Here is a 23,944-nt window from a genome sequence, read left to right on the forward strand (position 1 = left end):
ACTTATCAGCCAAAAAACACCCGTGGAGGTAGAGGTCGCTGAGGCGGATGGCGCGGAGGACGATCTAACCGAGACCGTGGCGCAGGCGGCGGACGGGGTTACGATGGACCACCCAACGCAGCCCAACAGCTGGTCAACCAAGCACCCGTGAATCACCAGGAGGAGGCGCCCCAAGCAGACGAACTGCCTGGCCCTCCCAAACGACAGAGGGGACAAAACCCGGAGCGGGCCAATTCTCCTCCTCGTGGACGAATAACCATGATACTTGGTCCACCAGAGGACTGCGCAGACTCTGTTCGCGCACTAAAAAAGAGGGCACGACAAGTTTGCGCCCTTCAAACTGCTCCGAGCGAGCCTTCACTCTGCAAGGACCCGATATCATTCACTTCGGATGACGCCAAAGGGATCCGACACCCCCATTCAGACCCTTTGGATATCAAAGTCTCGATGGGCGACTTCGACGTCGAACGAGTCCTGATTGATACTGGGAGCACCGTCAATGTACTCTGCTGGCAGACGCTAGAGAAAATGGGTGTCACACCAGACCAACTAAAACCCGAAACTCGAACGCTAACGGGCTATGATGGGGTCGCTAAGATGTCGATGGGAGACGTAAAACTACAAGTACGAGCTGGCGGAGTGACCCGGAAGACTAAGTTCGCAGTCGTTGATACACCACCAATCTACAACGCTATTTTGCGGGTACCATGGATATATGCGATGCAAGCCGTACCGTCGACCTATCACCTCTGCCTCAAATTCCCAACTCCTACAGGAATTTGCACGCTTTACGGCGACCAGAGGGTGGCCAGAGTCTGCTCTGTTATCGAAAAGAAGCAGAGGAAGACGGAGACCGCATAGCAATTACAGAGCGGGGACCATCTCTCCGGTCCCCGAAAGCCGGAGCGGGATCGCCTCAAGTCTCCGGAGTGCAAGATCCTACAGGCGAATATTGACCCCTCTGATCCATCGCGAACTGTCGGCATCGGGGCCGAACTCGACGAGAGCATAAAGGCTAAGCTGATCGCTTTCCTGCAATCTCGGGCTTCCACATTCGCCTGGTCAACAAAGGACATGGTCGGGTTAAGCCCCGAAGTCATGTGCCACAAGCTAAATATCGACCCCACATTCAAGCCGATCAGACAGAAGCGCAGGCGCCTAGGCCCGGATCGAGCCAAGGCGGTCCAGGACGAAGTAGAACGACTAATCAAGGCGGATCAAATCATGGAAGTCCAGTACCCAGATTGGCTGGCTAACCCGGTTGTGGTCAAAAAGAAAAACGGCAAGTGGAGAGTTTGTGTGGACTTCACTGATCTCAACAAAGCTTGCCCTAAGGACAACTTTCCTCTTCCGCACATAGACCGTCTCGTCGAAGCCACGGCCGGAAACCAGTTGCTTTCGTTCATGGATGCTTTCTCAGGCTACAACCAGATCACCATGAGTTCAGCCGACCGCGAAAAAACGGCATTCATCACAGATAGAGGAACCTACTGCTACAAAGTGATGCCGTTCGGATTAAAAAACGCTGGAGCAACCTACCAGCGCTTGGTAAACATGATGTTCGCTGATCTGCTTGGCAAAACCATGGAGGTCTACATAGATGACATGCTGGTCAAATCCCTGATCGCGGAACAGCACGTCCAACATCTGGCGGAATGTTTCGACATCTTGGATCAATTCCAGATGAAACTAAACCCGACGAAGTGTACATTCGGAGTAACTTCCGGGGAATTCTTGGGGTACATCGTCACTGAACGGGGAATAGAGGCAAATCCTAAGCAGATCGAAGCTATACTAGGACTCCCGTCACCGACCAACAAGCGAGAAGTGCAGCGCCTGACTGGCCGGATCGCTGCTCTAAAGCGCTTCATCGCCCGCTCAACGGACAAGTGCCTCCCCTTTTACCAACTTCTTCGTGGGAACAAAGATTTCCATTGGGATGAGGAATGCGAGAACGCTTTTCGTCAGTTGAAGGAATATCTGACCTGTCACCCTGTTTTGGTTAAACCGGAAGATGGGGAAACACTATATCTCTATGTTTCGATTTCCAGTTCGGCGGTTAGCGGGGTACTAGTCCGAGACGACCGCGGAGACCAAAAGCCCATTTTCTACACAAGCAAAGCACTAAACGATGCGGAATCACGATACCCCACGCTGGAAAAACTGGCCCTTGCAGTGATCGTCGCAGCACGGAAACTGCGACCCTATTTTCAATCGCACTCGATCGTCGTATTTACCGATCAACCACTCCGAACCGTCCTTCATAGCCCCCTCCAATCCGGACGTATGGCGAAATGGGCGGTCGAACTCAGCGAATATGACATCGAATATCGTTCTCGCCCAAGTCTGAAGTCACAAGTTCTAGCTGACTTCATCACCGAACTGTCACCCGAGCTTGACGACCCCACCTCCGCGGTGGAGCAATGGACAATGTTCGTTGACGGTTCATCAACAAATCAAGGATCCGGGGTCGGACTCATACTCCGATCCCCCACCGGAGAAATCCTCGAGCAGGCGTTAAAGCTTAATTTCAAAGCGTCGAACAACGAAACCGAGTACGAGGCCGTTCTCGCAGGACTCCGACTAGCCCAGGGACTTGGAGTCAAACACCTGCAGGTCTTCTGTGACTCCCAACTCGTAGTCAGTCAGTTCAGAGGAGAGTTCGACGCGAAAAACAAGCGAATGGGAGCATATCGACAATTGGTCCGCACGTTATCCGGCGAATTCACGTCCTTCTCCCTGACGAAGGTCCCACGGAACGAGAACGCATCAGCCGACGCTCTCGCAGCTCTGGCGAACCGTTCCGACCCCGAGTTACGGCGTACCATTCCCATTGAATGCATAGAGGCCCCCAGCATTGATCCGGACAGCCAGATTGCCCTCATCAACGACGATCCAATCCCGATGGAAGTCGACGAGCCAATAGAAGATATGGCGGATGTCGTCGAGCCTCCCGAAGATTGGCAGACTGAGATCAAACTTTACATCTCCGATGGCACCGTCCCAGCAGACCGATGGGCAGCTCGACCTCTGAAGACTCGAAGTGCCAGGTACATCCTGTTGGACGAGGAACTGTTTCGCCGGAGCGCCTCGGGAGTGTACCTCACCTGTGTTACTCGGGACGAGGCCGAACGTATCATGATGGAAGTACATGAAGGAGAAGGTGGCAACCATTCTGGCGGACGCGCACTTGCTCTCAAGATCAAAAAGGACGGACACTATTGGCCTACCATGATGGCTGACTGCGAAACTTTCACGGCCAAATGCGAGGCTTGTCAACGTCATGGACCCATGCGGCACGTCCCGCCCGAACTGTTGAACACCGTCACTGCCCCGTATCCATTTATGCGCTGGGCCATGGATGCCATAGGACCTTTGCCGGCATCCAACTCCAAGAAGTACGTCCTGGTGCTGACCGATTACTTCACCAAGTGGGTAGAGGCAGAGTCTTTCACAAGGATTCAATCCTTGGACGTGACCAATTTCATCTGGAAGAACATCATATGTCGCCATGGACTCCCATACGAGATTGTCACCGACAACGGTACCCAATTCACTTCGATGATCACCAGAAGCTTCCTGAGGAAATGGCAAATCCGTCTTAGCACTTCGACTCCTCGATACCCGCAAGGCAACGGTCAAGCTGAAGCTACGAACAAGTCGATCGTCGATGGGCTCAAAAAAAGACTCGGTCGAAGGAAAGGAGCATGGGCAGATCACCTGGATGGCGTGCTATGGTCATACCGCACAACCCCGCGGCGGAGTACGGGACAGTCCCCTTTCTCCCTCGCGTATGGTCTCGAAGCACTTGCCCCGGCTGAAGCAGGAGTCCCGACACTTTGTCGCACTATGATGGTTGATAACCCTAAACTTAACGATGAGATGCTGATCGATCACAACGATCTCGCCGAAGAATTACGCGACAAAGCTCTAGTTCGGATGCAACACTACCAGGACGCAGCGGCTCAATACTACAATAAAACTGTTCATCAACGGCGTTTCAACGAAGGTGATCTGGTTCTGCTAGAAGTCTTCGAGAACACCAAGGAAGTAAACGCTGGCAAACTCGGCGCTCGATGGGAAGGTCCATACCTCGTATATAGAGCAGTTCGTCCGGGCGTTTACGAACTCGTAACCATGGCCGGGGAACGCATCAAAAACTCGTGGAACTCGGCCCACTTGAAACGCTACTATAGCTAAGTCGTTGTTACGACCCTATCTAGGAGTTTTTGGGAATCCGAACTCCATTGATCTTTCACTTGTAATACGAACTACGGTTGGCTTGATCCCCACTTCGGGGTACGTAGGCAATTCCTTATCTTTCAAAGACTAGGCGAATGCAGCTAATATATTAATAAAGTTTTTTCCGGTTTAAAAACTTTATCTTATTCAACTCGGCGACAAGCCGGTGTGCAAAACAAAATATCCAAAGTTCACTTGCATTTAAATCTCCTTTACACGGTTTTGATAAATCCAAAAAAATATATAATGAAAAAAGCTTCAATAACTAAGTCAAACCCTCATTACATGTTGTGGACGTTTTGACTAATAAAAAAAAAAAAGAAAGAGAAAAGAGACGCAAAGGGAGAACGTCCCTTCGACGACTCGGGGTCCTAGATGAGAAAAGAAAAAGACCGCCCGAACTCAGAGTTCGGAACGGTCGAACTCCCACACTCAGCGTTTAGGTTGATCCTGCAGACGAAGTGGAGGCCGCGGACCCGATAGGTCGTCTGCCAATGGTTCCTCCACCGCTACCTTGTCTAGTTCGGCACGCCAGAACTGGCGCCTTTCCCTCAGGGCGTCCAGTTTTTCCCTTGGAACTTCAATACCTCTCGACGCCAAGTCTTCTAGGAAAGCGCACGGGCCTTCAACCAAGTGCCTCTCGCGGAAAATCGGGATGGCCGACTCCAGGAAAGTGGCATACCGCCTTAACCTTTCTACGGAAGCTCGGTAGGCCCAGATATCCACGTTAAACGGGTACGCAGTATCTTCAAGAGGCTGACAGTCGGCCTCCAAGAGGACGGGCACCCCCATACTTTCCAGCAGTTCTAGGCACGCCGTTCGCGCGGCAAACAGCCCGGTCATACGCCACCTCTCCAAGTAGAAACCGTTGGAGATTAATTCGTTCAGGACCCGAATGGTCCCGTCCAAACGATAAAGCCGACAGACCTCGGCCAATCTCCGGTGCCTCACCATAAGGTGAGCCCCCAGCCTATAGCGGCGAGCTCGATATCTTCGAAGTTCCTGACACACAGGACTCCCTTCTGCACCCGTCATGTCAACGTACGGGACAGGAGCGCAAACTCGGAACGTCTCCGCGCTCTCGTGGGTGGAGGAATTCTCCGAAGCTTTGGTTCGCCTCGAACTGCTCGCCGAAGCGGCTATCCTTTCCCGAGCCTGTCTTAGCCACGCTGATCGAGTAGTCACCATCTTTTCCTTTCAATGTTTTCAAAAATAATGGAAGTAGTTAGAATGATCTCCCAAACCCTCAATCCTATTTATACAAGATCGTGGGAAGTAACCGCCGCTAAACCTACCAATCAGAATGAAGCGTGATTTTCGCGTTTTTCCGAGAGAAATTCTCAAAGACCTCGCAACGCATTTAATGGGGCGCGTTCATTATTTCCAAAAAGAAAAAGGAAATTTTCATAATTTCCAAAAAAAAAAAAAAAAAAAACGAACTACACACTCATAGGTATACCTTAGCCCGAGCCGGACTAAGTATCTATTAGCTCGTACGAAGTTCACCCCTCGTTGACACCCTGGCCAGGTGATCAGCCTGTATAAAGACCTACTATTTTCAGGATAAGCCGAACCCAGAGTCGCCCCTGACCTTCCTGTGTAGGGATAAGCCGGACCCAGAATATTTATTCCGCACCCGCTTTTTCTTTTTGGGGTAAGCCGAACCCAGAGTATTTATTTCGCACCCAAACTTTAGTTCGGACGGAACGGTTAGCCGAACCCAGAGGATATTTTCGCAGTCCGGCATCCGAGCTAGAGCGAAGGAGGTAAGTCGAGCCTAGTATCTCGCTCTCCGAATAAACACACTTTGTTAAACATTTCGTCACAAACTTTTGAGGCTCAAGTCGATGTTTTCTACTATCAATCAATAAAAATTGTCTGTTATAAGCCGGGAGACGTCTCGCCTCTGACACATTTTTCAAATAATAAAACAATGACTAAATATAGAATAGAGCAGCAAAGCAAAATCTCTTATTATTATAAAACTGTTATTCCAAGCGAAATTCAAGTTCGTCCGTTACATTGCAGGTAGGTCTTATTGAATAATCAAATAAAGCATCTTAATTCCGAACCGGTGCGCCATTCGCAGCGATCTCACGAATGCTCGACTTGAGTCGTTTCGGCATTGGCCATAGCAGCTGCAATCCGGTCTTTTCCCAATCCTCGGAACGAGTCTCCAGCGCCTTGGCCTTTTGTTCAGATTCGTCAAGCAGATCAGTGGTCCTTTTCCTTTTCGCTTTGAGTAGAACAATTTCGGATTCCAGAGTCCTCAAGCGTCGATCGATTCTGCCCCTCTTCATATGAAAGTATTGAAGATCTTGAGTCAGTTCTTGGTGCGTACCCTCAATCTGCATACACAAAATCAATAACCGGTCGATACGAGAGAGACAAGTTTCGATCGTTTACAAGGAAGGCAAAAAGAAAAAGAGGGTAGCAATTACCTGACGGAAAAAAGCGTCAGCCTCGGCAAGCTCGGCATCGGTTACCCGCCGGTTAATGTAAAACGGCTTAACTTTGCCTGGAACGAAGTCACCAATTAAGGCAGGATCCATGTGCATTGGCTTCCGATCTGATTCACTTCGGCATTCATTGCAGTACGCAACAAGGCAGGGCGGCAAGTCAGCTATCTTGTCAAACCCATTCTCAATCCAATCTTTTGGGTGAGACTCCAGCATCTCGAGTTTGAGTAACAGATCTCGTTGTGCTTATTCTGATGCGGCAAGACGGTTGGAATATTCCGCATGACGATCTTCCACCTCATGAAGAAATTCGATTAGTTCGCGTCTTTCCTCCGGTTTAACACGGAACATCAACATCCAGGGAGCTCTGATGTTCGGGAAGTACGCCATCCCTCTTTCGATAGCTTCGGCATTCGAGAACGTTGGCACATCGTTGCCAACCAACGGGGATTCTACGCTGCTAACCGAGCTCGACATTGTTTTTGATTGAAAAGCTTTCTTGGATGTACGATCTGCGGGCAGCACTGGTTAGATTTATACAAGCCTTGGGAGGTAAACCTCTCAGGAAAATTGGGAACTTTCCATGCAAAATGGCGAACTGGCTTAAACCGTCTTAGCGAACTGGCAAAACTTGGAAAATTTGTCCTGGCTTTGCCCATTGCTGTTTCGACGCGGATACGAGTGATTGAATCCCACTGACGATTGTTCCCGGCTAGCAGAGCGTCTCTGACGATGATATAGTTCGGAGCTAGGCGCGTTGCACAAAACGGAAGATCTGGAGGCAGAGACACGAAAAAGTTAAAAATGGTCAGAGGTCCCGAAGTCAATTAACATACTAGAAATATAAATCTACCAGGATTTTCATTCCACACTCTCCGGTGAAAACCCAACGGGTTAGCGAATGAATATTGGTCAACGCGGACGAAGAAGTATTGGTTCGTATACTTCGGGAATTTATTCACTCGTTTGCTGCGGAGGAAATTATGAGCCGGTCTCATGTTCACTTCCCAGCGATTCGAACTCTTCGATTGCTTGAAACTTGATAGCTGTTCGAAAGCTTGAACTCTAAGGTCGACTCCGACTTCGGCTGCTATGGTCAAGGCAGCCATGAAGTTACAAATGGCTCCGGGTACGAACTGCGAGATCGCTATCGTTCATCTTTCGGCATAGATTGAAACCAACTCTGGGATTGGGAATATGAGGCGACACTCGGTAAAATAACCCTCGTATAAGCATACATACCCTTCCGGGGGGCTCCAGGGGCGTTGATCTTCTCGAGGAATTAAAATTGTGACGTTGCTATTGAATAAACCGCACGAGTTTAGCATATCGTTCACAGTTTTGGTCGAACTCGAACTCTTCTCACCTCCAATCCGTCCTTCATGGTCAAACAAGGGGTCGATATCTTCGATTGAAAATCCCAAGAGTGCGAACCGATGTTCTTCTAGCGCGAATTCGTCCGAAGTCAGTTCGTTGGTCTCAGCCTCGTGACGAACTGACGATGGCAAGGTTGGATTCGCCTGAGAAGAAGAGGCTCCCGTTGAACAGCGAACCAGGTGAGGCGGGACTCCGGAAGCCGGTCTACTTGACTCCCCGATCTGCGCGGAGTGTTCAGGATTGAGAGTTCTTCGTTTGGATGTACGACGAATTAATTGCTCGCTTTCAGTTTCCGGTGAAGAGGCAGGTTCCGATGTGCTCGCCATTTCCTGAGTTTGGAGAGTGTGGAAGAAAAATAACAAAATGGAAGAGAGATCGGAGCAGGTTACCTGTTGCTGTTGGCGGAAAATGAGAAATGACGAGAGCAGAAGCGTATTTATAGAGTCGAATGGGCGGCAACCCTACGAAAAGTAATGATGACCTACGCGACTCTTCAAATTCCGAGCTAGCGGATGTGATGGAAACGACACGTGTCGTCCAGACGATATGTGGTGAGATGATTCGGAGATCTGAGTAGAATCAATTAAATCTTTATGGAATAGATCGGATATTCTCTTTCCGTAGTTCAAAATATTCGAATTAAATCTCGAATATATTGAACTGGGGGGGGACTAATTGTTGGTGCGGGATTCAGCACCCCCGACATACCGAGCTAAACCAGAAACATTAATTGAACATTTAACCGGGAATCCGGTTAGGGGATCAATTAGGTTATCAAGAGTCAGTTCGGATGAGACGAAGTCTTGGAGAAGAAGAAACCGACCTCCACTTCGGTGCGGCGTAGCCGACTCAAACAATAAGGCAGTTTTCCATATCTCACTTCGTTCGATAAGAAAAATTAATATATTGTGTGATCTCGAGACATGTATAAATAAGGGGAGACTTCTCCATTGTAATCCATCCAGAATCGAATACAATAATTGACTTCTCCTTCCGCTCTTTACAAAAAACCCTAGTTCTTTTGAGTTCTTCTTCTTTATCTCTAATTTCAAGGTTTAGATCTATTTTTTAGAGAGATAGCTTTATTGAATTTGTTTCCCGCTTTAACAAATTCATTGTGGAAACCTAGTTTATATAGTCAAGCGTCGCCGCCACTTTGATGGCCTCTAATTATATATAAAAGGTGTTGGAAATTATTTCTCGGTCGTTATAGATCTGTTCTGCGAGCCGTAGACAAAATGTTGTTCGAGACGTTAAAGAAATTTTGATAGCCGTAGACAAAATGGCGAGGAAAAGAGATGAGAGCTCTCAATACGGAATCTTACCAAGTCATTCTAAGTGTTGAATCTACAAACCAATTATTGAATGAAGACTAAATAAAACAAAAAATTAATGTATGGTTTGCGCATTGTGCTATATGTTTAGATATATAACTCAAAAAACACCTTTATTGCTTAGCAGTCTTTGGTCGGAGGGGTTTGGTGAAGAAGATATGTATATTATTAATTTTTTTTTTTGAATAGAATGTTAAATTATATTTAAAACAAAAATAGTTGTTTACATCTGCTTTCGGTTTAACTAGAGTAGAAAAGAAATTTGAAAGAATTTAAACAATCAAAAAATAAAGAATTTGATAGCCATCTGACTAGCTTCGTGTGGCAAACCAGGTCTGAAGACCCGTTGCAAAGTGTTAATCTCCCAAGGACGAAACAGCCAACAGTTGAGCCCGCACCTGCCTATCAATCCATCCAATAAGCACTGCTTCCGATGTGGGTTGTTCCCCATGTCTTCTTGAATTGCGCTCTCGCCAAATGGTATAGATAGTGAGCTGAAAAGTGTACCGAATCAGAAAACCATGCACTCTGTCAGATGGGGAAAACCATGCACCAGTTGTTGCCAATATGTATATTATTATAAACAGAAAAGGGAATCTTTCTTTTTTGTCCTTAATGCCATTATGACCAATGCTATTGTCAAAAGCGAACGTCTCTGCATCCATAAGCAAACAAGAACCGAGTCTAAATACGGAATCTTACCAAAAACAGTCATAGTTTTGAAGGCTTGGCGAAGAAAAGAGATAAGAGCTCTCAATACGGAATCTTACCAAGTCATTCTAAGTGGTGAATCTACAAACCAATTATTGAATGAAGACTAAATAAAACAAAAATTAATGTATGGTTTGCATATTGTGCTATATGTTTAAGATATATATAACTCAAAAAACACCTTTATTGCTTAGGTCATCTTTACTGAAGGGTACTAATTCAAAGGGTTCTTTAAAAATATATATATAATAATGAAAAAAAAGAAACAAGGGAGAGAAACAGTACTGAAGTTACCAAGGGAAGCAACGTTACTTTTCTCAAATAGACATGTGTCAGCTATTAAATGGCTATTATTAATAAAAGTTAATAAATATATATAAATAATTAAAATAATATTTTTTCTTTTTATTAAAGAAACGTGACCAGGTTGTTCCAGTAATGATGCTCTTAGCAGTCTTTGGTCGGAGGGGTTTGGACGTTTGGTGAGGAAGATATGTATATTATTATATTATTATAAACAGAAAAGGGAATCTTTCTGGTTGAAACACATTAACTTATCTCCATATGCACCAAAATAAAAACAAAAAATAAGAAAAAAGATAATGAGTTAAGTGACTACAATGATTTTAGCCTCTATCTAATTCTGTCCCAATAAGAGACAAGAGAATGCAATTGTCTAGAGTTATCTAATGTGATTTGTTCAAGCCCAAAATATCCCAATTTGTTTTTGTTATTGCCAACCTTCAACTTCAAGGCAGTAGACCTTACATTTCGATGTCATTGCTCTGCAAATTGGATTTCTTATTATACAAACCAGAACAACATAACTTGTAAAATAAGCAACAAAGAAAAAGCATGATAGAACTCTTTAAGTAAATCCCTAAAAACTGTACATAGAAGAACTTAAAGTATAACTTGGAGATGAATCTGTTCTGCGAAAGTTTACTGATGTATGTTCGAGAATTCGGAGCGGTTGAAGAGAAAGAAGAAACCCTAATTTCTTGATTTATCAAAACAGACGAACAGAGCAACCTATTGCATCTCTAGATTGAAGATAAATATGCATGAAAACTCTGTTTACTCTGTTTTGTGTGTGTAAAGATGTAGAGAATGTGTTTTCATATTTTCATGAGTATTGTACATAGCCTTATTTATACAAGATGAGAGGAGGAGATTCTAGGTAAAGCTAGTTACAGAATGTTCTAAAAACAGATCAATCAAATATTATGACATAAATGAGAATCAATGTCATATCTCTAACATAAATGAGATTCTTTCTTTTGCTCAAACTCTGTTTTGTGTGTGTGTGTGTAAGATTCTTCCTTCAGGTTTCATCTTCCATGAGAGACGAAAGAATTTGTAAACGCCAATGTAGCACATGAATTCAGATCAAGTAGTACTTTCACTGATGTCTCAGGCCGTTTCTTCAATTTCTCTTCTATTACCACATCAAGAAGATCATCCGGAAGCAGCAAGACGCCATTCAAGATCCGCATAACCACACTCATATCCGGTCTAATCGTTTCAGCTTGATGAGAACACAACACGCCGAGTTTCAAAACAAGCTCAATTTCTTTCCTGTTTTGTTCTTGACGGATACTTTCCTCTGTTGCATCGAAAAGTTTCCCATCTTCCCAAAGCTCTAAGATCCAATCCACAAGAACTTCTTCATTTTCCTCTGCACGTTGTTCAATCAGTCTTCTACCACAAACGACTTCAAGCATAACCAACCCAAAGGCGTAAACATCTGTGCTTGTAGTTGCTCTTCCCGTTCTTATAAACTCTGGTGCGATATACCCCAACGTTCCCGCTATTCTAGATGTCTTAGGATCAAATCCCTGATCATACAGCTTTGCCAGTCCAAAGTCTCCAAGCCTAGCATTCATGTCCTGGTCGATTAGGACATTAGCCGGTTTGATATCTCTATGAATGATGACTTGCACCCATTCCTGATGCAGGTGGAGTAGAGCAGACGCAACATCTTTGATGATCTTGAAACGTTGTTCCCAAGTAAGCCGTTCTTGATTCTCATTAGGGTTGCTACGGATATACTTGTCAAGGCTTCCGTTAGGCATAAAGTCATAAACTAAGTAGAGGTTCTCTTTATGCTTACAATACCCCAAAAGCCTGACTAGGTTTGGATGTCTGAGACGACCAATGGTCGATATCTCGGCTAGAAACTCACTCATCCCTTGTCTTGAATCATGAGAAGTCCGCTTCACAGCAATCTCTGCATCGGAACCTGGAAGTGTTCCTTTATAGACTTGACCAAACCCTCCTCTCCCGAGAAGTTCCTTAAAACCCTTTGTGGCATTGAAAAGCTCCTTATAAGAAAACCTATGAGGTCCACATTGAATCTCCCATTCCTCAAGAACCTCTATAACCTTCTTATGCCTCAGATAGAAGACAGAACCAATCCCCGAGGCGATGAACGCAGCGAGCACAGCCAACGTCAAGAAAACCGCTAAAATGGTCCTTGTTCTATGAGACGCTTCCTTTGGAAATGGAGGAATGATAGGGACTCGGCCATACTCAAACGGTGGAGAGTGTGCTCCTTCATCAGAATGCATAATTAACATATAATGGAGTGTTCTAATGGATCCCGTGGATGCCGTGAAGCCAGTATACGCACCCTCCAATAAATACTGCGAGAGATCTATGTTCAAAGACAAAAGTGGATTCTTGGGAGGAACAATGAATTCAGCAGGGGATAAGGTGACATTGAGCTGCGTATCTGGTTGACTATAAACGATCGAAAGCCTCATCACCTTTCCACTGATCAAAGAAAGGTTTCTAAACTTGCCATCTTTATCATCATAGTAACCAGCAGAGGCAGAGACAACAGATCTCAAACCATTAATGTTAATCCCAACATGATTATCATCAATATCTCCAAACTCATCGTCTTTATGTACATCTAACTCGAAAGCTATCACGTGATTTGAAGTGTTACCGTTGTTTGTTTTGTTGAATAGTCCGAGGTACTGCTCGTAAGAAGCTCCGGGAAGGCCTATCGTAGGAGACAAAAAGAAAGCCATACCATGTGTAGCTTCCTGCTTATGCTCGGAAACGATTGCGAAGAAGAAGTTGACGTTGAAAGACCTGTTCTTGAAGGGACGGGTTTCGTTTTCGAAAACTTGACCGTGGGAATGCTTACTGGTGTTTGTTAGAATTATGTAACTGTTTGAGTTGTATACTGCAGATCCTTCCAGGATATACTTGCCATGGGAGTTGTACGTAGATGAAGACAAAGTCAGCAACAGAATAAGAACTTGTTGTAAGATTTTGTGTTTAGGAGACATGTTTTTTTTTTTTTTTTTTTGGCCTATGGTCTTACTGTGATATTTCCAATAAGAGTTGAAGAAAGAAGTAAGAAGCATCAATCAAGCTATGAAGGTATGTATGAACACAATAATGTGAACGAACTTTCTCGTTATTAATAAACAAACATTATGTATTAGTATATTAATACGCCCAATGCACATGGCCTAGATCAAATCGTAAACAATTAGTATATAATAATCGTTTTTCTAATCCTTTATTAGATTAATAGTAACTAATTATCTTATTATATAGTGGGATTGGTAGAGATGACAGTATTGATTCTTTAAAGATCATCAACGAGAATCAATAACTCTACGACATTAGAACGCTCTCTCTTAACTCCTCTCTCATTGTTTTTTCTATCTGGTGAAGGATAAATCTGTGATCTAATATTGATTTCTTAAGAGATGTTGAGAGTATTGATATTGATAAACGGAGGTGTTTGGGTTGTTCCAAGAAGAATAAAACATGGAAATTACTTTTATATACATACGTTCAGTGGACAAGAGGGATCCAACCCTCCATCTATGACAACATATGGGGCACTTTTTTCCAAATAAGCTAAGTGAAACTATTGGACAATAACAAATTGAAAAATTGTTAAAATTGAGTGTGGGCACGTGCCCTACCTCCTCCCAACGTAGATCCGCCCCTGCATACGTTATTAATAACAAAAAGCAAATTACTCAATCATATATTTTGCATTTTTACTTGACTATTGTTATGTTACATTATATGGCCAAAACACTGGATGTACTTCCCAAATGCTTTAAATAGATTGATGATAGATGTTCAGTGAATGTCACCTCTGTTACATTAATGCATTCATCTTCCATGGGAGACGAAAGAATTTGTAAACGTCAATGTAGCAAATGAATTCATATCAAGTAGTACTTCAAGTGATTTCTCGGAGCGTCCTTTCAGTATCTCATCCCTTACCACATCAAAAAGATTTTCTGGAAGCTGCACAACGCCATTCAAGATCCGCATAATTGCACTCATATCCGGTCTTATTGTTTCAGATTGATGCGAACACAACACGCCTAGCTTCAGAACAAGCTCTATTTCTCCCTTGTTTTGTTCCTGACGGATGCTTTCCTCTGTCGCATCAAAAATCCTCCCATCTTCCCAAAGCTCTAAGATCCAATCCACAAGAACTTCTTCATTTTCTGCTGCACGTCTCTCAATCAGCCTTCTACCACAAACTACTTCAAGCATAACCATCCCGAAAGCGTAAACATCAGTGCTTGTGGTTGCTCTTCCTGTTCTTAAGAACTCTGGTGCGATATAACCAAATGTTCCCGCTACTCTAGATGTCTGAGGATCAAATCCCTGATCATGCAGCTTCGCCAGTCCGAAATCCCCAAGCCTCGCATTCATGTCCTGGTCGATTAGAACATTAGCTGGTTTGATATCTCGATGAATGATGACTTGTACCCATTCTTGATGCAGGTGGAGTAGAGCAGACGCAACATCTTTGATGATCTTGAAACGTTGTTCCCAAGTGAGGCGTTCTTGATTCTCATTACGGTTTATATACTTGTCAAGGCTTCCATTGGGCATAAAGTCATAAACCAAGTAAAGATTCTCCTTATGCCTACAGTATCCCAAAAGCTTGACTAGATTTGGATGTCTGAGACGACCAATGGTCGTAATCTCGGCTAGAAACTCGCTCATCCCTTGTCTTGAATCGTGAGAAGTCCGCTTCACAGCGATCTCAGTATCAGAACCTGGAAGCGTTCCTCTATAGACTTGACCAAAACCTCCTTCCCCAAGCAGTTGTTTCTCCTTGAAACCCTTTGTGGCATTGGAAAGCTCCTTATAAGCAAACCTATGAGGTCCATATTGAATCTCCCATTCCTCAAGAACCTCTATAACCTTCTTATGCCTCAGATAGAAGACAGAACCAATCCCCGAGGTGATAAACGCAGCGAACACGGCCAATGTTAAGCAGACCGCTAAAATAGTCCTAATCCTGTCAGACGCTTTTTTGGGATATGGAGGAAGAGTGGGGACTTTGCCAAACTCCATCGGTGGATACTCTGCTCCAGTAAAGGGCTGCACAATCAACATATAATGAAGTGCTCTATCGGATCCCGTTGATGCCGTGAAGCCAAGATACGTTTCCTTGGAAAAGTAGTGCGAGAGATCTCGGTTTAAAGACAAAAGTGGCCTCTTGGGAGGAACAATAAATTCAGCAGGGCACAAAGAAACATTGAGCTGCATATCGGTGTGACTATAAACCATAGAAAGCCGCATTACCTTTCCACTGATCAAAGAAAGGTTTCTAAACTTGCCATCTTTATCATCATAGTAGCCAGCAGAAGCAGATACAACAGATCTCAAGCCATTAATGTTAATCCCAACATGGTTATCATCAATATCTCCAAACTCCTCGTCTTTATGTATATGTAACTCGATAGCTATCACGTTATTCGAGCTTTTACCGTCGTTTGTTTCGTTAAAGAGTCCAAGGTATTGATTGGATGAAGCTCCGGGAAGGCTTCTTGTATGAGAGAAAAGGAAAGCCATACCGTGTGAGGCTTGCTGCTTATGCTCAGAGACGATCCCAAATAAGAAGTTGACGTTGAAAGACTGGTTCTTGAAAGAAATGGATTCGTTGTTGATAGCTCGACCGTAGGAATGCTTCGTGGTGTTTGTTAAAATCATGTAACTGTTTGGGTCGTAAACTGCAGATCCTTCCAGGATAAATTTGCCGTAAGCAGATGAAAACAGAGTAAGCAACAGAACAAGAACTATTTGCAAGACTTTGAGTTCACACATGTTTTTTGTTTTTTTGCTTTATGGGATAATTATGATCTACTGTGATTAGTTATCAACTTATCATAAGAGTTAAGTAAGAAGTAATAAGAAATAAGTCAAACTGTACAAGTCACCATAATGTGAACGAACGTTCTCGTGATGTTCCTCGTTTATTAATAAACAAACCAATAAGTATTTGTTATTTTGTGCACATGGCCTAGATCATATCGTAAAGCAACTAATGATATAATAAGCTTTCTCTAATCTTTAGTTGATCAACAGCAGTTACGTCGGGATTGGTTGGTAGTGTGTAATAACAGTGTGTCAAAAGCATAAGAAAAGTTGTGGATCAAAGTTGCAAAAAGACAAATGACCTATGCTTTATAAAACCTTTTTTTTTGGGTTTGTCAAACTTGTCCATAAACGTTTTAAGAATTAAATTAGTACTAAAAACAGTGTGAAAAGCATAACATGCAATACTTAAACAAAAACGCTTCTATTAGTATATCTTATCTACAACGAAAGTTTCGTCGAACATTACGGAGCAAAACAAGGACAGACGCTGCAAGTTTAACAAACACCAACGTATTGACCCCATAAGTTTGTAATTAAAAAAAAAGAGAGAGTTTTTGACATGTTTTAGTGACATACAAATTTTTGTGGTTTTTTTGTATTGTTTTCTATGTAGATTCGGACAAAAATTCTATTGGTACAGAAAAACGTGAAGTTAAAGATCACTAATATGTCATGGTTTGATCATAGTAACACTTATATAAATCCTCTAAAGTTTGATATTACATTCCATCGTTCTGTAGAACATAACACAGCAAAGTCTACATTTTTTTTGGCTAATAAGACAAACAAATAGGGATAATTTATTTAGTCCAACTGTTTCTAATCAATCGTTGGGGACTCTCCGAGTGAAATGCTGAGTAATACATAGACTAATGATGGATGTCCAAAATAGAACTCAAACCACTTTCAGTTAATGCCTTTATTTGATAAAATAAAATGCTTAGCCCTCAGTTGATGAGATTTAGAGAACTAACTTGACCAAGTTGCTTTCGTTCATACTTCAGGCTGCATTTTCTCGACCTCTTCTCGAATCGACTGGAACAGAGGGGTAGATAGATATCGCTCTCCGAAGCTTGGGAAAACAACCTGAAAAACCGGATTCATAGATTCTATCTTAGGGGAAGATTTCATTACATAATCAAAATCTTTGCTGGCTTCATAGATGATCGTTTTACAAAGACCATTTGAAAAGCTATAACTAGCTAAGTGACTTTAGTGTTGGTTCTTTGGGTTTAGTATTGGGATCACGGACTTGAGTCACTTATTAAATCCAAAAATCCATCTTGACATGTTTTTTTCTAAGGAAATCTAGAGACTTTGATGCACAAAGACTCCTGCGTTTTCAAGACATAACTCATATATGAAACATAAATTACTTACAGCTATGAGTTTTCCAGCATTCTCAGGTCTCTTCGCGACCCTGATTGCAGCAGCAGCAGCAGCTCCAGATGATATACCAACCTGAAAAAATTATTAAACTTCACGTATAAAACTTGTGTAGTTTCCACCTTTCACATGCAACACGACATCAAAACATCTTAGTGGGAAAACCAGAAAAAATACAAACAACTAACCATCAACCCTTCCTTAAGAGCTAGTTGCTTTGCGAATTCTATAGCTTCATCACTTGAAATCTGGTAAAAAGCATAAAGAAGATGGTAATTAGCATCCTAATTAGAGTAGTTTAAGTCTCAGGAATTGGAACATTTAAGCAATAAATTGACAAGAAAATTTTTGATGTCTTGTGAGGTTATAAATTGAATAATCATACAGATTCCAACAAGATAAACCATACCGCTATGACTTCATCCATAATTTCCTGATCCAAATTCTTAGGTATAAATCCAGCTCCAATTCCTTGAATCTTGTGAGGTCCTGTATTCAAAGACAAGAAAAAAAAAATGTGAATATTAAATCATAGTTTGAAAACACAAAAGCAAAATTACTAATTGTATATTTTAGTAAGGTTTACCCGGTTTGCCACCAGAAAGTATGTCGCTTTCAGTGGGTTCTACACCAATGACCTGGTACATGTAAACATTAGATAAATACGTACAAATTTTACTGCTTCAATGAACATACCCTCCTGACTCCTGTCTAATAAATAACACCTTCAAATGTATTTCTGCTTTTACCTGTGACTTGGGGTTTTTCTCTTTTAAGAATCGACCAACACCAGTGATAGTTCCACCGGTTCCAATTCCTGCAACGAATATATCCACCTTGCCCTTTGTATCTTCCCAGATCTCAGAACCAGTTGTCTCGTAATGAATCTGCATTATATTATAACAGTTACATAAAACAACAGTTTACAAATATGACAAGAGAATGGGAGTAACAGACACCACAAACCTTTGGGTTCGCAGGGTTGTCAAACTGTTGGAGCATGTAGGCATCAGGAGTGGTTTTCAAGATTTCTTCAGCCTTTTGAACCGCTCCAGTCATGCCTTTGGCAGGATCTGTTAAAACAAGCTCAGCTCCAAAAGCCTTTAAAAGAACCCTTCTTTCCATACTCATGGACGCTGGCATTGTCAATATAAGTCTATAGCCTTTTGAAGCAGCGATGAATGCTAGGCCAATACCCGTGTTTCCACTTGTAGGTTCCACAAGAACACTCTAGATAAGTGCAGTAAGGACATAAAGTCAGAGAACTGACACAATTAGGTAGGGTTCACCACCAAAAATAACGCACTAGAATGTACAATCTTTATGAGTTTTTACAAAAGAAAGATCAATCTACCTTTCCAGGTGCTATAAGTCCTTTTTGCTCAGCATCAGTAACCATACTGTACCCAATCCTGAAATTCGTCACAACATAAGAGACTTAACTTGAAAGTTCTAACTAAATACATACAAAAAAACAACAAAAGAGTTAGACTACACACCTATCCTTGACACTGCAACATGGCTCCATGATCTCAAGTTTGGCAGCAATATTGGCCACACAACCCTTTGCTATTTTATTCAAGTACACCATAGGAGTTTTACCAATAAGCTGAATCAAGTAAATAGTGAAAAATTCCACATTTCAGCTAATCAAATTTCAAAATTTATAGTGGATTAATCACACTTTTTAGCGACATTCCTATTTCAAAATTTAGTGAATTTGATCACCAATTTCGTTTTTTATTCTCTCTAAATATTTCCATCAATTTCAATTCCACGAAGAAAAAACCCATCTAACCTGAGACACATTGTCAGCAATGTTGAGTCCATCAGCTCCAGTCTCGCGCTTAACAGCCTCACACACAACAGACGGATCTCGTTCCGAGCCATCCGCAAAACTCCGACTCTGTCTCTTCATCGCTAGAGAGAAATCGGAAGCAGTTACACGATCGGACGAGAAGGAGAGAGAAGAGATTCCCGGCGAGCATCTGAAACGACGGAGGCTAGACGAATAAGTCAACGGATTATTCAGGAGTAAAGCAGAGGAAGATGCGGCGGCCATGGATGTGTTGCAGCTTCGCTTTCCCAAAAGTGTAGACAGGATGAGCTGAGATGTGAGCTTCGCTTCACGGTTCAACCTTGAAGCCATCATGATCATCGCCGTGAAAGATCGTATCCTTTTTTTATTTCTCTGAAAACGACGTCGATTGAATTTTCAGATACAGTCCGTTTTAAGACCAAGCTTTTCAACTTTGATCATGATACCAAAATATTATTACTATATCGTACTTTGTTAATTACACTATTAGAAGGATTAAATGTTTTAAATTTCTAGTTTATTTAGTAATCTACACATTATATACATAAAAAAGTTTTTTTTTTTTTATCACCAACCAAGTGAAACTATTAGGTGAACGTGGAGAATGTGGTCTTGTCCCTTCCTACCTCCCAAGTGTCGCAAGATTCTTTTTTCTTGTCGATAAATTATCTTGTTCGTAATTTATTAATACTCGGATCGACTTGGATCTGTTCCGGTTGGGAAGACAAGTGGGTTTGTAGCTGTTTCTCATTTGTTCACAGTGCAGATGATTTAGATGCTAACAAGTACTTGATCAATGAGCTTGAAACCTTGAAGCGTCTGTTCTGATATTGTAAAACGGAGGTTTGTAGTTATAGTAATGAAGAGTTTATGTAAAGAAAGGAGAGTGCTTGAGGAACAGAGGAAGAAGTTACATGTTGTTGAAGGAATAACCACAATTTTTTAAAATCTTTGCGTAGGAAATACAAATTATACGGTGACACGGTGATTAATATACTTCCAACATTAAACAAACATAACAAACTAATTTTCCAGAGGAAAAGAAAAAGAAATCAAAATCTCTGACCACAAATTGTGTGTGGATATATAGAACCATGGCTAAATCAGTCTTACAAACCTATATAATATCTCTTTTTGAGAAGGACAAAGAAAAAGGTGGAAGAATATGATTGCAAGTTCGATAATCATAAGGTAGCGTTTGGGAACAATCATAATACCTTATTCGTTAAGGGATTCGATTGTTCCCTTTCTAGGGATGATATCAATAGCTCATTGGAAAAACACTTTGGTTCATGTGGAGAGATCTCTAGTGTTTTTGTTTCGTTCGAGTGCCAAACCGATTCTCCCTTGGGGTTTGTGACTTCTTGCTCGTATTTTTTGTTTTGTTTTTAACTTCTTTGAAGTTAGAATACAATCGTCAATATTATTTATTTACAGTAGGTACCGTATATGTGTATCATAATAATAATCACATATGTTAACGGTCTGCTTCTAGGTTGTATATTCCGAAAGTGAAAAACAAATTAAAAAACTAGGGCTTTTATTTTCTTAGGTATAACGTTGGGCTCTAATAACTGTTGGGCCAGACCATACAATTTAGTCATATTCTTTAAGCCCAAACAAACCCAAGAGTCTTTTTCACTTAAACGCCATTAACCTAGAGCGTTTTGTCTATCTTCCATCGTCTTCCTTCAGCTCATCAAGTTATGTTCAGGTGATTTAAGTCGGTAGCTCTACAGTAGTTGTTGTTCACAGAATGTCTTTAGATCATAAGGTCAAGAAAAGGCTGAAGCTTTCATCACTTAGCTCCAATTCTTCTTCTTATAAAGGAAGGAGTAGATCCACTACTCAACGCAGTGATGATGACACCACTAACTCTCGGAAGACTACGGTTTCGTATTTGAAGAAGAAGAAGAGGGTCTACCCAAATAACCATGTGAACGAAACCCCACCACGCACGATGTGGGGGGCTGCACCAAAGAGAAACCAACGGTCTGCTTCGACCTCTGTTAACGATGCTGTGTTTAAAACAAAGTCACCGAGGGGAGATGATGATGCTACTCGAAAGAGCCACAAAAAGAGAGATGAATTGGATGGTAGACCAAGGAAAAGCTCGGATGTGCCGATGGCTGCTTTTAAGGCTAGGAAACAAGCGCTTTCAGATAAGAGAACCGTCGTGGGAGATGGTTCAGATAGTCAAGAGGATAAACCAAGGAAGAGAAAGAGGATACGATTAGACCGCTATGATACCTCAAATAAAAGAATAGTTGATGATGATGTCCTTCTTGATGGTTAGTACTTCTTTGTGCTTCTTCACTAGAAAAAGAGTATGCAACTGTTACTTAAACCCTCTACATACAAACCAATTGCTGCTTCTCTTTTCATTTGTTCAGATGTCCATGGAGTAAAGAACAAGAAAGACACAGTGAAAAGTGTAGAAATGTCCAAAAATGCTCAGTTTCGGGCAATTCAGCCTAGTCATTCCATCCTTTCCTATGTGGAAGAAAATGTAATCTCCAATCCTTTATGGTATCTTGCGCATTTTCATTACCTGGCTGGGAGTGGTAGGTAACATACATTTTCATGGCAGCTGTTGGGGCGTAGACGTTTAATTGAGCTAAAGAGGGCTGGCTACAACACAGAGCTTCCTGCTCCTTTAGATAATATTCCTCAGTCAACCAGCACTGAGAGAGAACGTATAGAAGAAAGTGTATGTTCTCTTTCTTCATTCTCTTTCTCTAATAATACCTAAAGATAATAAGCCTTCCTTGCTAGACTTTTCAGTTAATGTTGCAATTAACTCCCCGTTTTTTTACAGGTATTTAGGAATAAGTTGGAATTCTTTGCTGCTGCAAATGTTTCATCGTCATTTCCACCGCCTGATGTACCTGAGATTGCATTTGCAGGTACTGCATTCAAATTGTTGTTCCCACCTGAATCTTTATTTCCTCACCTCTTTTTGAGTTTCAGAGTATGCATATGTTAAACTACTTTAATTACAACGAACTTAAATTAAAAAATTGGGGTTGTCTGGTGTCTCAACTCTAATCAGGAAGGTCAAATGTTGGCAAATCGTCTCTGCTAAATGCTCTTACCAGACAGTGGGGTGTTGTAAGAACATCTGACAAACCAGGACTGACCCAGGTATTATTCCCCCCCCCTGTCTGAGAAAGAATTACTTGCTTGTATGGCTTACATTTTTCTGTAATAACAAAAGTTCTGTTTTAAGTGCAGACCATCAATTTCTTCGATCTTGGTTCCAAGGTTCGCCTTGTTGATTTACCAGGCTACGGCTTTGCGTTTGCAAAAGATGAAGTTAAGGAAGCATGGGAAGATCTTGTGAGCATCTGCCCATGGCTAGAAGATTTATTACGTCTCTTTTGCTTTGCTCAATTTTGTGTATTACTAAACAGGTCAATGATCCCCATCTGTTTAATATTGACCAATGCAGGTAAAGGAATATGTTTCAACAAGAATTGGTCTTAAACGGGTGTGCCTCCTTGTTGACACCAAATGGGGTATGAAGCCAAGAGACCAGGAACTTATTAATCTGATGGAGAGGTATAATCATTGTTGCTACTCTTAATATTTTTGCTTATGCCATGTAGTTTAAGTGTCCTTACAGCCAAAAACTGAATTGCAGATCGAATACAAAGTATCAGATAGTCTTAACCAAGACGGATGTGGTGTTTCCAATGGATGTGGCACGTCGGGCAATGCAAATCGAAGAGGTCTTAGTCATTATACTCTAAGTGAATATAGTGAAGGCAAAAGTAAAATAATATTGGTCATGTTCTTACTAATATCAACAATTTATTTTCTTAAAAAATGCAGAAGTTGAAAGCAAACAGATCAATTGTCCAGCCTCTGGTATGTATGAGTATGATTGTCCTAGTTTGTTCTTTACTTATGTATGGCTGCAGAAAAGGATGAGACCTAAGAAGCAAATGGTTAACGTTTGATTATTGCAGATGATGGTGAGCTCAAGGTCAGGAGCAGGCATAGGAAGTTTGAGAACTGCCCTTGCTAGAATTGCTAAGTTTGCAAAGTTCTAGCCATCTAGGTTCTCGAAAACATGAAAACAATTCCCAAAGCCAATCAGGTTTGTCTTTTATCAATAGTAATCAGTAATACTGATCAATCAATATCAAATCTAAAAGAGAATTACTTGACTTGTCGTTCTCTTACTTTGGTTGTTTAACAGAGACAGAGAATCGAACCTTTGTATGGCAAAATAAGGGGGAAGAATGAAAAGATTATGTGTTGTGGAAGAAGAGAAAGGAGAAGTCAAAATCAACATGAGATGGTGAATGGTGCGATGATGATGGTCCGACTAAGTTAGTGAAAACTGTCAACAATCACTTGTGATTTTTTAATTTCTTTATTATCTTTTTGTTTGTCAAAGCCATCGTTTAGAAGAAAATGAGAGGGTTTTCACGTTCTGACAGATTAGG

General features: G+C 42.1%; 3 protein-coding genes and 2 pseudogenes across 5 annotated transcripts; 2 read left to right on the plus strand and 3 right to left on the minus strand.

The window, feature by feature from the left end:
• The first annotated feature begins 258 nt into the window (after positions 1-258).
• Positions 259-861, plus strand: LOC104789789 (uncharacterized). Its single transcript, XM_010515437.2, has one exon. The coding sequence runs from the start codon at positions 259-261 to the stop codon at positions 859-861; it is 603 nt and encodes a 200-aa protein (XP_010513739.2).
• A 10,347-nt stretch (positions 862-11,208) lies between these two features.
• Positions 11,209-13,490, minus strand: LOC104788225 (putative L-type lectin-domain containing receptor kinase V.6 pseudogene; annotated as a pseudogene). Its single transcript, XR_015558004.1, has one exon. The product of XR_015558004.1 is annotated as a putative L-type lectin-domain containing receptor kinase V.6 pseudogene (transcript).
• A 642-nt stretch (positions 13,491-14,132) lies between these two features.
• Positions 14,133-16,231, minus strand: LOC104788227 (putative L-type lectin-domain containing receptor kinase V.6 pseudogene; annotated as a pseudogene). Its single transcript, XR_015558008.1, has one exon. The product of XR_015558008.1 is annotated as a putative L-type lectin-domain containing receptor kinase V.6 pseudogene (transcript).
• A 730-nt stretch (positions 16,232-16,961) lies between these two features.
• On the minus strand, positions 16,962-20,076 carry LOC104788228 (cysteine synthase, mitochondrial). Its single transcript, XM_010513947.3, has 10 exons — positions 19,470-20,076; positions 19,171-19,280; positions 19,026-19,083; positions 18,638-18,901; positions 18,421-18,558; positions 18,258-18,309; positions 18,081-18,160; positions 17,860-17,919; positions 17,666-17,746; positions 16,962-17,371 (listed from the first exon to the last, which is right to left on the minus strand). Exons 1-10 carry the CDS (start codon positions 19,827-19,829, stop codon positions 17,279-17,281), a joined length of 1,296 nt encoding a protein of 431 aa, XP_010512249.2. The 5' UTR covers positions 19,830-20,076; the 3' UTR covers positions 16,962-17,278.
• A 1,041-nt stretch (positions 20,077-21,117) lies between these two features.
• Positions 21,118-23,937, plus strand: LOC104788230 (uncharacterized). Its single transcript, XM_010513950.3, has 11 exons — positions 21,118-21,781; positions 21,884-21,999; positions 22,081-22,200; positions 22,309-22,396; positions 22,543-22,634; positions 22,725-22,829; positions 22,942-23,051; positions 23,134-23,221; positions 23,325-23,360; positions 23,462-23,592; positions 23,695-23,937. Exons 1-10 carry the CDS (start codon positions 21,247-21,249, stop codon positions 23,543-23,545), a joined length of 1,374 nt encoding a protein of 457 aa, XP_010512252.1. The 5' UTR covers positions 21,118-21,246; the 3' UTR covers positions 23,546-23,592; positions 23,695-23,937.
• Positions 23,938-23,944: the final 7 nt, after the last annotated feature.

Source organism: Camelina sativa, chromosome 5 (assembly GCF_030686135.1).
Source record: "Camelina sativa cultivar CO46 ecotype springtype chromosome 5, ASM3068613v1".
NCBI lineage: Eukaryota > Viridiplantae > Streptophyta > Magnoliopsida > Brassicales > Brassicaceae > Camelina > Camelina sativa.

Bases quoted from the DNA above. Each gene is read 5' to 3' on its own strand.
- LOC104789789 (XM_010515437.2), top strand. From the start codon at position 259: ATGATACTTGGTCCACCAGAGGACTGCGCAGACTCTGTTCGCGCACTA.
- LOC104788228 (XM_010513947.3), bottom strand. From the start codon at position 19,829: ATGATCATGATGGCTTCAAGGTTGAACCGTGAAGCGAAGCTCACATCT. The intron at 19,281-19,469 runs GTTAGATGGGTT...TACTTGATTCAG, and splicing joins TTGCTGACAATGTGTCTCAG to CTTATTGGTAAAACTCCTAT. The intron at 18,559-18,637 runs GTTTGTGGTGTC...AATATAATGCAG, and splicing joins ACAACCCTGCGAACCCAAAG to ATTCATTACGAGACAACTGG.
- LOC104788230 (XM_010513950.3), top strand. From the start codon at position 21,247: ATGTCTTTAGATCATAAGGTCAAGAAAAGGCTGAAGCTTTCATCACTT. The intron at 22,000-22,080 runs GTAATCTCCAAT...TTTTCATGGCAG, and splicing joins TTTCCTATGTGGAAGAAAAT to CTGTTGGGGCGTAGACGTTT. The intron at 22,830-22,941 runs GTGAGCATCTGC...TGACCAATGCAG, and splicing joins AGGAAGCATGGGAAGATCTT to GTAAAGGAATATGTTTCAAC.